Below are 12,225 nucleotides of genomic sequence, written 5' to 3'. Positions count from 1 at the left end.
TATACAATCATAATTGTTTGCCTACTAAGATTATTTTTTGCTTTGTTGAGCTCCATGTACAAACTCTGAACAATACTCTTCCATTGTAAATATCAATAATGTATTTAACTGAAGTTTGGGAATTATATGCTTCATTTTTGGATTCATGCTTTATGTACACATGGTCAAGCTTCCACTCAAGTCAGGATTTGTTAGCTTGATGCGTAGAACCTTACAAGTCCTGTTTAATACAGGCCAGGTGAACTCGGATGAACTCGGATTTCCTCAAACAGGCTGGAGGTTTGTGGATGGTGAGCTAACAAACGGCTTGGAGTTTGTAATCCCAGCCTGCAGCTGAACTCGTCCTGCGGTGTGGCAGGAGGCTGATGCAGCCCGACTCTCATCTCACTAAACATGTAAAACGGGCTCCAACACGCTGCAGTCTGCAGACGACGTTTCCTCATGCTTGAACTGATACAAACTCTAAAAATTCTGAAATTATAAGTCATGTTTGGGGCATTAGTTGCGGCTCATTTAGCACAGCTGGTGAGGGACTTGCGTTGTATTTGCAATAATATCAAGTGCGCTTAGCAACAACTGCTGCAGCAACTTGGAAACACTTTATGGTATTTGGTTTAGCTTTATTTATTTCACACATTTCTATTATTGCCTTTGGATTATTAGAATGCATGCTGCCTGAAAAACAATCCAGTCTGTCATGAATTAGAGCTCCAGTAGATGATGGCAGTCTGTGTTTCAGTACTGCAGTGTAAAAGGCTAACTTGGTGTTCCACTTGCCTGTAAAGTCTGTAAATGATGCTAAAATTACAAACAATGATTCCAACTTTGGTGCATAAAGGAGTGAAGAAGCTGGAGTGTTAAGTTACAGCCCAGCTTCCTGCAACCACTTTGGAAGATGAATTAATTCATTCAGATTCAGAGGAAGATCTGTTCAACCCAAATTAAGATTGAAACAAAAATATCCTGATGAGACGAGCAGCTGATCATTGTTCAGTTCCAGCGATTATCAAATGTTTTCTGCTCGTACCTTTTAATTTTGAGCGAACTTTATTGGCTGTCTTCTTGATGTCAGCTGTGAGGTCCTCCAGCTCCTGCTTGGTCTCTGCAGAGAAAAGCAGGAAAAAAGAGATGAGATCGTGGCACAAAGATCTCCAACATTTTCACGGTGAAATCCGTATTTCATTTGAGAAATGATTTATAGTGAGTAGTTTTAAGAACAACTAGGAACCTGTCCTGACTGATTAAATTCATTTGAAAAGATTTAAAATCGTATTTTTTTCCACAGAAACGTCAGTTAGTTTAGTGATTAACGAGCAGCAGTAGACACATCTCGGTTTGTGAGCATTTCTTGTGCATTTGGACCTGCAGAATAAAACTCAGACATGGTTTCTCCATGAAGCTGTTGGGAGGTTAAAGGTCGCGGAGGAGGAGCAGCATCCTCCCATCGTGTCAGCCATGTTGGAAGGTGGCGCCGGCGAGCGGAGGCTGCAGCAGTGCAGTCAGATTTACGAGCGCTGCAGTGCCTTTCAGCCGCTCTACCTCTGACTCACCCTGCTCCTCGTCTGGCCGCGTCGCTCGGCTGCGGCTCGGAGACCCAGCGGGGCGTAGCTGCAGCGCGGACTGCAGGCTGCCGCTGCGCTCGACCCACTAACGTCTGCCTGGATAAACGTCCTGCGAGGGCGCCCAGGAATTAATCTGGCGTTAAAAATGCAGCAGAGACTGAATCTGATGAGCTGTTTCTGTTTCTGAGCTTTAGACTAATTATTAAACCCATCAGCCTTTTAATGAACATTTCTGTCAGTGACCGTCAAAGAGAAACCAAACTCTGGCAGAAAACCAGCTTTGTGACGCCTCAAACCGCCATCAGAGCATTTCAATTGGCTGGTCGTTAACCGATTAGCATTAATGAAGCGGATTGATGAGCAAACCTGCTGTCAGACTTTTATTTTCCCATCAATCAGCAGGTGAGTCATCAGAAATGCAGTTAACACTCATCAATACACTAATGATCAATCAGCAGCGGCTCTCATCAATAACACCAAACATTCTGTCTCTGCTTCTAGCTTTTATTTAACCTCCAGGTGTTTATATTCTCTTACATTTAACTTATCTTGGATCCTTCAATCTCCTTACTTTAATTTGTAAAATTCAGAACTTTTTAGTTAAATTGCAAGAAAATTGTTTCATATCTTAGTTTATTTTATTTTTGCATATAAAAATTTATTTTGACATTCAAAATCATTAAATATTGAAAATTTTTACCTGAATCTGATCGACCTAAAATTCTGGTCGGCCCACAAACTTCAGTCTGTGTTCAGTTGAAATCAACTCTAGTGCTGTTCGAATGCATACTCGAATCAAAAGCAGGAAGTGGACTACAGCGCAGGGCATTCTGGGTAAATACAGCCAAAGCTAACGTGCTAGCCTAGCGCTATCAGGAGAAATGGCTCCTGGTCTTTAGCCTAAAGAGAAATCCTCCAACCACTAAAATCTGACGCCTCCATTTAGCTTCCATTTGGTGAAGGAGGAAGTTGCTCTCAGTGTCTTCAGAGGTTTTTGTGTCGGGTTTTGTGCAGCGCCCCCACAGGCCAGGAGGGGAACAGGTTGCCATGTCCCGTCTGGTCTGCGGGTTAAAAATTACCGTATTTGCAAAAGTATCCTAAAAGTACTTCTGTTCAGGCAGTTCCAGTTTAATGACAAACCACCAAGTTGTTCAGTTGATCATGATAAAATATACCAAAGAAAACAGATGGTGAGTTTTTAACGCTGATCAATGACAACCGATAGCAAGTGATGAATGAAGTCACGCGAGTTTTAAAACGTCGTTCAGACAAAATACGTTGCATGAATGAGAACTAGTTTATACTTCAGCTGTGAACATGAATGAATCATTTTAACGCAGCTGAACTGAATTTAAAAACAGTCAAGAACTGATGTTGATCTACACATTAAAAATAACTTTCCCATAATTTATGTTTTATTTACACTTTGTTTTAAAATATTGATGAATATATTTAGAATAATGTTACAACTGTATTTTTCCATTAAATGAATTTTAACATCTTGACTTAATTTAGTAAAATTCTAAATTAATACAAGTTTTAGAAACGTAATTATTTCATTGTTGCTTTTCAGTGAGCAATTTTCATTTCATTTACATACATTGGATTTTAGTGACTGTTTGTTTAAAAATGAACTGACTAGCTTTTAAATCCAGACTCAAATAACATGAAATAAAAATGTTTGTTTTATGAAGATCTTATTTTTGGGGATCTTCCTCTGGACACAAAGTGTCTGTTTATGCTCTGAAAGGCTGAAGGAAGCTGAGCCTTTAAAAATGTTTACATTCTTTAACTTGAACTCAGATTTAGTTGATGTGATTGAGTGAAGCCAGCAGCTATAATTAAACCGACCGAACGGATACAGAGAACAGGATGAACTAAAATGAGATCTTGGGATCCTGAACGGCTGCGGTTTACATCTGTATCTCTCACTACAACTCCCATCATGCATTATTCAGGCTGAAACACGACTTGTTGGCAGCTGAGCGAGCTGACCCAGAACGGAGCAGGAAGCAGGAGAGGGAAGAGCGAAGAGACGAGTTTCCACCACGAGGAGGAACGTCCACTCCGATAAACGTCGACTGATGTCTCACTTTGGGTTTTTATCACCCAGATCAAAGTCTGTGCGCTAACTTCCCAAAGCTAGTAAAACGCTTCCAGGATGGGAATACCACTGAACAAAGACCAGGAATGTTTTTGTTCACGTCATCAGAAATGTTGGGTTGAAATCAAACATTATGACAAATTTCATGTTTCAGTTTTCTTAAACCGAAAAACATTTTTACAGTCGGTTTTTTCCTCACTGAATAAATACTCAAAACATTTCTGAGATTATTCTGCAGCAGTTTTGACACATTGACATTCTGGATCTGATGGATGGTGCAGCGATTCACGTTCTGGTCAGAAGCTACAACTGTCACTCTGAACTCACCAAGGGGGTTTTTCTAAAATACATCAAGTCTCTACATTTATTAAATATGTTTACAGTGACATAAATGAGGCTAAGAGCTGACAGAGGTCAGAGGTCATTTCATTTATATCTCATCAACGTTAAACTGGTGCTGGAGTCTTTCAAGAGCAGACACATTTTGAAGTGGAGTTAGCGCTGTAGCATTAGCTTCTCCTAAATGTCATGTTGGTGTAATGCTTTAGCATTAGCTGTGCTAATGTTTATGATTAGTGGTTTGCAGTTAGTGCAGCTAACGTTAGCTAGTGATGTCTCCCCACATTATAATTCTTAAAGCGATAATCAAATACTCAATACAGAATCAAATATTTTTCAAATTAAAGTTCACAAAACAGCTAAGAAAATTGACGATTTATAATTTATCCAGACGAATTCATTTAGCGAAAGCTTAGTACGCTAAATATTTTTAGGGTAAGCAAAAATGCTAACGTGCTAAGCTAAATGTTAGCTGCATTAGTGTGCCAACCACAGGTTTTGTTATTGGAGATAGATCTTGATGTCATTCGCAGTATTGATGAAATGTTTTTCTTTCTTTAAACCTTGTCCTTCAGACTGATTATTCAGTCGATATGAAGCCGCTGATGGCCTCCCGGGTTTCCAGCCTCAGTAGAAACTTTCCTCCAACTATAATTAAAACTCCCAACATGAACCAATGCAGAGCTAAAGGTCGTTACTCACATGAGGCCAACCTGGGTGTCTCCTCCGAGCTTAATGTCACGTCATGCAGTTTAAAAAGCAGGATCATGCAGACGGGAAGAAAAAAACACGGAACAGATGGAAAACAAACAGAACGTCATTTATCATGCAGAAGAAACTAAATCACATGAAGAAAACATGCAGGAGGAAAACACCAAACTCATCAGGACAGTTTTCTCTTAACATGTCGGGTTTCTGGCTCCGACCGACCCAGAAAGGTCCAGAACCGGACTCAGTCTGAACATCGAGCCGTTTGCTGTGGACCGGGCTGCTGAGTCAGAGCCGGCCGGGTCGGACCGGGTCGGACACGGTGCTGGGAGCTCAGGACCGGTTTAACGGGATGAGGCTTTCAGTACGAACTAAACACAGAACCTTCCGTCTGTGTTTACGACCTGAGATGGTCTCTGTCTGGTCCCAGAACCAGGCTGCAGGTGTTTAAAACCTTCTGGAGCCAGATACCTGTCGGAACCAGAACCAGTCCTGCTTCGGGTCTGAGGTTAGCAGCACAGGACGGAGGGATGAAATGTGACAGGACGCTCCCAAAGCTCACCCAGGAGCCAATCAGGAAGCTGGATAAGTTCTGACATCACCGGATCGGGAATGTTTACCTGCGAACCGGACCGATGGATCAGGAAAAGGGAAAGATCGGGAATAACGCAACAGGACTCTGCTGACCTGGATGGGATCATTCGGACCTTTGTCATGAAGAACTAAGTTACTATAACACGGATCTGTGGCCCAGCAGGATTTACAGCGATTGGTTTCTGCTGATCGGATCGATGGAATCAGGAGAAACCGGGCCACTGAACCCAAACATCAACGGAGCGAAGCAGAGATCCGTCCCTGCTCCGCTCACTGAGGAACCAGCAGCTCTTTGGGAATCGCCACGTTGGAGCTGAAATCTGGTTCATGTCTGATGGATGTTTGGGATTTTTCCGACTCAGCTGGAGGAACGGGAACGCCGAGTGTCTGCGTCACAGACTTCCTGCTGCGGGAAACATCCGGGAATAAAATCTGCAGCTTGTCGGACATTCTGGACCCGAGGCTGAGCTGCAGCCGACAGCGAAAACGGGTCGGCTTGGTGGTCCGGACTCAAAGCCCAAAGGTCATCCGGCGGCCATGTGACCCTCCTTTCGCACCGTCTGAGCCCGGTTCTGCAGAACCGTGCCCAGCTGTGTTATTCCACGCTGGACCCGACCAGAACTCTGTGGACGTGCAGATGTTAGCAGAGGGAAGAGGGCGGCTTACTTTCGTCAGGGTTCGGCGCGGCCAGGATGGCGCTGTGCTGCTTCTTCACCTGCTCCACGTCCTCGGACAGCTTCTCTATGCAGCCTCGGATCTCCTCCACCTGAACGGGACGGACAGCTTCCTTAACATGAATTACATCTGGAGTGAGAAAAGTCCATTTCTTCTGTTTGACCGGTGCTGGAGGTATTGTTAGTGATAAAATGATTCCCACGTCATCCCAAGGCTGAAATAGTTTAACATCATTCCAGCAGTATCCTAGTTTATCCAGAGTTATTGGAATCAAACCACTTTATCTGAATAGCAGGATTATTTGATGTTGATGTAATTTAATCTGAAAATTATCTCACTTTCATTCAGAAACTATCCTGTTTTTGTGGTGTTAGCTTAGCATAATGCTGGCCCAACCTGACCTCTACAAAGAGTTATTGTTACCTGAACCTTTTCTCAGTGTTGGGCTGCAGCTGGTTGCCTTGGTGATGCTCCTGTCCGTGTTTCTGGGTCTCACCTGTTCAAAGAACTCGTCCATGAAGTGGTCCCTGTCGACTTGCACCACCTCTTCATCATCATCGCTGTCCTTAGCCTGCGGACACAAAGAGGATGAAGATGAGTCTCTGAGCCCCTGTGATTGGCTCCCTGGTGAAATAAAATCAGTGACGTCACGACAGACGAAGACGAGTTTAAGCCAATTAAAGCTGCGAACTGGATGGATGGCCAATCACAGCTTGTCTTTCTGCGTGTCGTTTGTCCTGAACTCACATCAGTTTAATTTCCATCAGCTGGATGTATTCCTGTCAATATGTCGGCAGACTCCGCCTCCAGAGAAATCTGTCCTTAAAATCTTTTTCTCTGTCGAGCCTCAAACCTCTGAACTGGATTTAATGGATCCATATTTCAAACATCTGATGGGACGATCCATGAAGTCGATAAGTGAGTCTGGGGAGAAGCTCACTGCTGGAAACGCTGAATAATTAAACATGTGAAAGGACAGCAGGTCAGAGGATCCTGGTGCTTCCAGAAAACCAGTTCAGCAAACTGGCCACTGATCTTTCAGGGTCTTGATGTTCTGGTTCTGACTCCTTAGATTTGTTGACCAGCTGCTGATTTGGAGCCTCAGCTCAAACCCGTTTTACTCTGAATTTGCTCAGAAACGAGCTGAAAACATGGCGGCGACGGGCAAACGGCCTGTGAGGATCAGGGACAGCGATCAGACGGCTGCTGTCCGCTGATGAAGTCCAATCAGGTTCCTCCGTCAGACAACCAGCTGTGTGTCGGGTCACCTGGAGATTATCAGCTGGGACAGAGGAGCAAGGCCTGATGGGAAATATTTCACCTCCTTAACGGGTGTTTATCGACCTGAACAGAACCAATAGTTTTGTCCCAACGATCAGAAGCAAACCGGGTTGAAAGCAGATGGAGCTGAACTGGGTCAGACCGGGCCACTAGCAGAATGTTCTGCTGAGTTTTAGGTTTTACTGGAGCTTTTTTCAGTTGTTTCTTACAGAATCTAACTGGATCTACATGGGCTCACTGGTTCTGACAAGATCTGAATGTATCTGTCCTTCAGCAAACATCGTCCCCAATCCCACTCAATCCCAACTAATCCCACTCAATCCATTTCATTCCAACCAGTCAGCATCAGACTCAGATAACGTCTCATTCAAGGATCTCTGTAGATTTCTTCAGAGATCCTTAACTGAACCAGAAGCTCAGAACCGACCCAGACGGCTGCTAGTGAAACCTGAACAGATTTTTGATCTAAATCTTTTTTTTTCATCGGGTCTTTTAGTTCTCAAGTCTGTAACGGGGCAGGTTCAAGGTTCCTGGTTCATGTTGGTGTTCAATGTTCACTTCAGGTAGAAACAGAACAGGGATTTTCTGGGTTGAGTAGAAACCTTCAGCGAAGCAGCAAAGCGAGTTTTACTGCATCATGCTGTGCAGAGCAGAGTGCCAACATGCCTGCAGCTGGGCGTCCGATCTGCAGATGGTTTGTCGTTCCTGATCGCTTGGGGCCAAAATGCAGCTCATCTGAAACTGGGTCGTTCTACTTCTTCAATTCACAGCTTTAAAAATAATGACTAACGAGCTGCAGATCTGCAGGCGGCGCCGACTCCTCCATCATTCCTGCCACAGGCAGCAGGTTTTAACGGAAATGACTCAACATGGGGCGCCGACGTCTGACTCCTTAAAATGTCCAGCTTTCTGTCCTCGGACTGTTCTAGCCGTCAGTCCAAAACCTTCTGGGTTTGGATCTGGTTTCAGGGTTCAGTTTGGGTCGGGCTTCAGGGCCAGAAAACGCAGCAGCGTGTCATCGAGTGTCTGACTCAGACAGGGTCCCTGAAGGCACCGCGGGCCCCTCCCGGTGGAAATCCTCCGCAGACGAAGTGACGGCAGAGGACTCGATAACCTTCAGAGAATCAGCTGATCTGAGAGACTGCAGGAGATAGACCAGACCGATACCGCCTCAGATAAACAGCAGTGCCATCAGGAGAATTAGGTTAGAGGAAAAACTCCACGCAAAATATAAAAACTAAACATGCAAAAAAAATAAGACCAGAACGGTTAACCAGAAAAATATAAGAATCCCAGAATCAGAAGGAAAAAAATAACTAAACCTAAACATTTAAAATTTAATATCAACAATAAAAAAAAATTACAATAATTTATAAAAATACAAATAACTGAAATATGAGATTTAGCAAAAATAAATCTGCATATAAAAATAGTCAATGAATAGGCAAAGTAAAAAACTATTCACCATAAAATTAAGCTCCATAAAACCAACCAAAACTGAAGCTGAGATTTATCATTATAATTAAAATAAAACTCAAACTCAGTTAAATAAAAACATTCTGAAAATGGAATAAAACAGCTGACCAAACCAGACCGAGAACCAGAACCGAGCCGCAGCACATAAAGCCACAAGTGGCCCAGTTCTGCAGAACGTCTGGCCCGTTTGTAAAGACTCTGCACCACCTGATGGGGGCGCTGCTGCAGGCTCTACTGACCCTGATGGGTTCAAATCTGGTACCTCTGGGAACTGCAACAACCAGAACAACACGGTTCTGTCTAAATCCAGGATTTACACAGAACCGCTCGGATTAATATCTGAAGACGATTCCATAGCAGCAGACAGAGAGAGGGAGGATGACGATGATGATGGAGGAAGCTCAGACTGGACCTGCTGGATCTGGTTCTGTCAGTGATTTAAGTGATTAAAGTTTTTCTTCTTTTAATCACTAAGTAGAGCCGAACATCAACGCATTAATTTCAATTAATTAATTTAAAAAAATGAAATGAATCAAAAAAATTTTAACAAACAAAAGTTCCAGCAGGAACCTTTGTATTGCTGTGTTTCTGGTGGGACCGTAAATCTGACGCACAAGCGATTCCTGATCAGATGAGCCCTTTTTGGTTCTGGTTCTCCGGAGCAAATCTGGAAAAATCCTCCAAGTTAAACTGGGATTATGGAAAAACAGGAAACGGATCAGAGTGATGACCGGGTCGGGTAAAGTCCGGCTTCCTGTGACCCGGTTCTGATGGATCGGGTTCATCACAGCTGCAGCCTAAAAGCTGCTGCTGTTCATAGGAGAAATGGTTTCATTTTTTTCTACATTTCCACTGATGTTCTGTTAAAATCTTAAACTTTTTCCACGACGGAGAGAAAATGTTTGAAAATGAATAAAGTGAATTAAAACTACAGCTTTTCTATTCTCATCAAAGTCAAAGGTTTCCTCCAACATTTTCTAAGAGAAAAGTTTCTTCCTGAAACAGAAATCTTCCGTTTTAAAAAAGTTTTATCTCCTGGTGGATTTAATAAAAGGATCTTAAATCATCTTCTGCAGGAATAAATATAATCAGACGATTTTAACATTTCATTCAGTTCAGAGTTGAATCAGGAGGAACTGTTTTCCTCTCCTGAGCCGCCGTCCTGTTTGTCCGGTTTATTCCCGTCTCTCCTCTTCCTCCTCTTCCTCGCGTCTCCTCTGCTCTCACGTCACACACGCTCACATCAGGAGGCTGACCTCAGGTGTCACAGCGAGCTCTGATGCCAGCAGAGTGTGTGTTTGCACGCATGGACACACACTCCGCATCCGCGCGTGTGTGAGCAGCAAACCACGCCAGCAGCATCTTACCCACAATCCTCTGGGAGCGCTGGCTCTTCCCAGAGTCCATCTGTGCTTCCAGTCTCCGACTTTAACAGTCAACAGGAATCTTTCCTGTTTCCTGCTGATCTGGATGCTCAGAATTCAGAGGCTGTCAGGAGCTCCTGAATGTACCACCATCAGCAGAGTGGCTACTTAATGATTCAGAACCAGAACCAGGGAAAATCCTCATGATTCTGCAGTGAGAACCGAAACCGGACTGAAGGTTTTCACTTCAGCTGCAGAGACGATCTGAATCTCCAGACAAACTAGAAAACAACAAAGTGACTGCAAAGTTTAAAAAGGTGCAAAACAGACGCAGAAAAACAACGAAAAGCTTCCAGAAAAAAAATACAACCAAAAAATCCTGCAGAGAAAATAACAAATTGAAAAAAAAGTATTTTAAAAGTTGAAATAAGATGCAAAGTTTCCAAAAACCGTCTGAAAATTGAACAGCACAAGGAGAGGCTGGTGGAGTCGTTTCTCCGCTTCTTTGCTGTTTTCAGATCCTGATCTTGAATCCGTTTCAGGGTTTGACTCCTCCCACGTCCCCTGGCACTTCGTCCAGCTGCTGCTGGAAAACGAGCCGGCCCCGAATATGACCGAACCTTTAAGCAAAAGGTCCTTCTCCTTAAAGGGAGAATGACCCTGCAGCGAACAGGAAGGGGCGGGACGGACCACTGTCAGTCTCATACCTTATTTGGAAATGGGACCATTGCACTCCGGAAGTGAAGGGGGCGCTATTTCCTTTACTTCCATTTTTATTTTCTTTTTAAATCTGACATATCTTCATCTTTAGGAAGGAGTTTCACTCTCAGAATGTATTTAAACTTCTCTCTCATTTACTTCAGCACAGCTCACAGTTTTTAGCAAGTTCTGTAGCTTTTGGTGTACTTCTAAATCTGTTCCTTAGTCGCATCTTTTCGGGCTTGAGACTGCCTCTAGTGGCGTGGGGGTGGTAACACAACTAATATAATTACATTACTAAATCAGAATACCACAATGTATTTATTATTTATTATTAATTCTGGCATTACTGGACCAGTAAAAGATAAATTCCCTCACAAAAGAACATACCTTTTCATTTTCTTAAGGAAGTAGAGCTAATTAAATGATCTAAAGACCTTAAAGTGGTTCCAGTTTCACTCGATGGCCAACCTGTTGAAACTGTGGCTAATTTTAAATACCTTGGCTCGTTCCTGGACAGTCAGCTCGACTTTGCTGAAAACACCGACTACATCTTTAAGAACTGTTCTCAGAGACTCTACCTTTTAAGAAGACCTGGGGGTTACCCGACTAGAGGTTGTTGAGTTAAAATGTTAAAACTAAACATTTTAACTCAAGTTTTTAACTTTTCATCTCCTCGGCTGGTTTGGTCACATGAACTGCAGACTAACAGATAATCTTTTAAGAATACTTTGAATGGCAGGTAAATGGTGGTGAAACCAAAACCATCTCTGTCTCAACTGTTTGCTGAAAGAACATGAAAGATGGCAGGAATATTTCAGCAGAGATCATCCATCCTCATTATTTATCAGTTTGAACCTCTGAGCTCATGAAGGTGTTGCTGTTTTCCTCTGGCAATAAGAACATTTATTAGACATTTATTGATGGTGCAATAATTATTCTTAACCAAACTAAATGATAACATTTACCTACAGCGTGCTAAGGGTTTTACTCTATTCACAAATTGTTGATAATCAATCAATCAATCAATCAAATCAATCAATTAATCAAATCAATCAATCATATCTTTATTCCAGACACTAAAAAGGTCCATAGAAAAAAGGTAAAAACAAGTAAAATAAGAGAAAAATAAAAATAAATGATGACGCCATGACTCCATCATCGTGAAGAGAATCTCACAGCACTAAAAGCATCATTTACTAAAATTGCAATTATATTATTGCATGACACAGATAATCTACACATGCATTTATACATAAGATTCCTGAGCTCAGCTGCACATGTGGGAACAGCTTTATGTACAAACTTATGGCTAGCACTGCTCCATCGAGGCACTCTAAGCCTCATGCCATCATTGTAGGACACAAAGTTTCTGCAGGCTGCTTTTTTTGTATCGTCGCCACAGATGGGCCGTGTAATAATG

At 42.8% G+C, this 12,225-nt stretch overlaps 1 protein-coding gene across 1 annotated transcript in view; it reads right to left on the bottom strand.

Annotated features, from left to right (window-relative positions):
• stx1b (syntaxin 1B) overlaps positions 1-12,225 on the bottom strand; it is a 49,267-nt gene that overhangs the window by 19,561 nt on the left and 17,481 nt on the right. Inside the window, exons 2-4 of the mRNA XM_007573849.2 lie at positions 6,479-6,553; positions 5,974-6,073; positions 1,028-1,102 (exon numbers count right to left, since the gene is read on the bottom strand). Coding sequence (XP_007573911.1) covers positions 1,028-1,102; positions 5,974-6,073; positions 6,479-6,553 — 250 coding nt within the window. The remainder of the gene's footprint in view (positions 1-1,027; positions 1,103-5,973; positions 6,074-6,478; positions 6,554-12,225) is intronic.

This window comes from Poecilia formosa, unplaced genomic scaffold (assembly GCF_000485575.1).
Source record: "Poecilia formosa unplaced genomic scaffold, Poecilia_formosa-5.1.2 Scaffold339, whole genome shotgun sequence".
NCBI lineage: Eukaryota > Metazoa > Chordata > Actinopteri > Cyprinodontiformes > Poeciliidae > Poecilia > Poecilia formosa.
The sequence above is the reverse complement of the archived record's forward strand: the minus strand, read 5'-3'. Positions and strand labels throughout refer to the sequence as shown.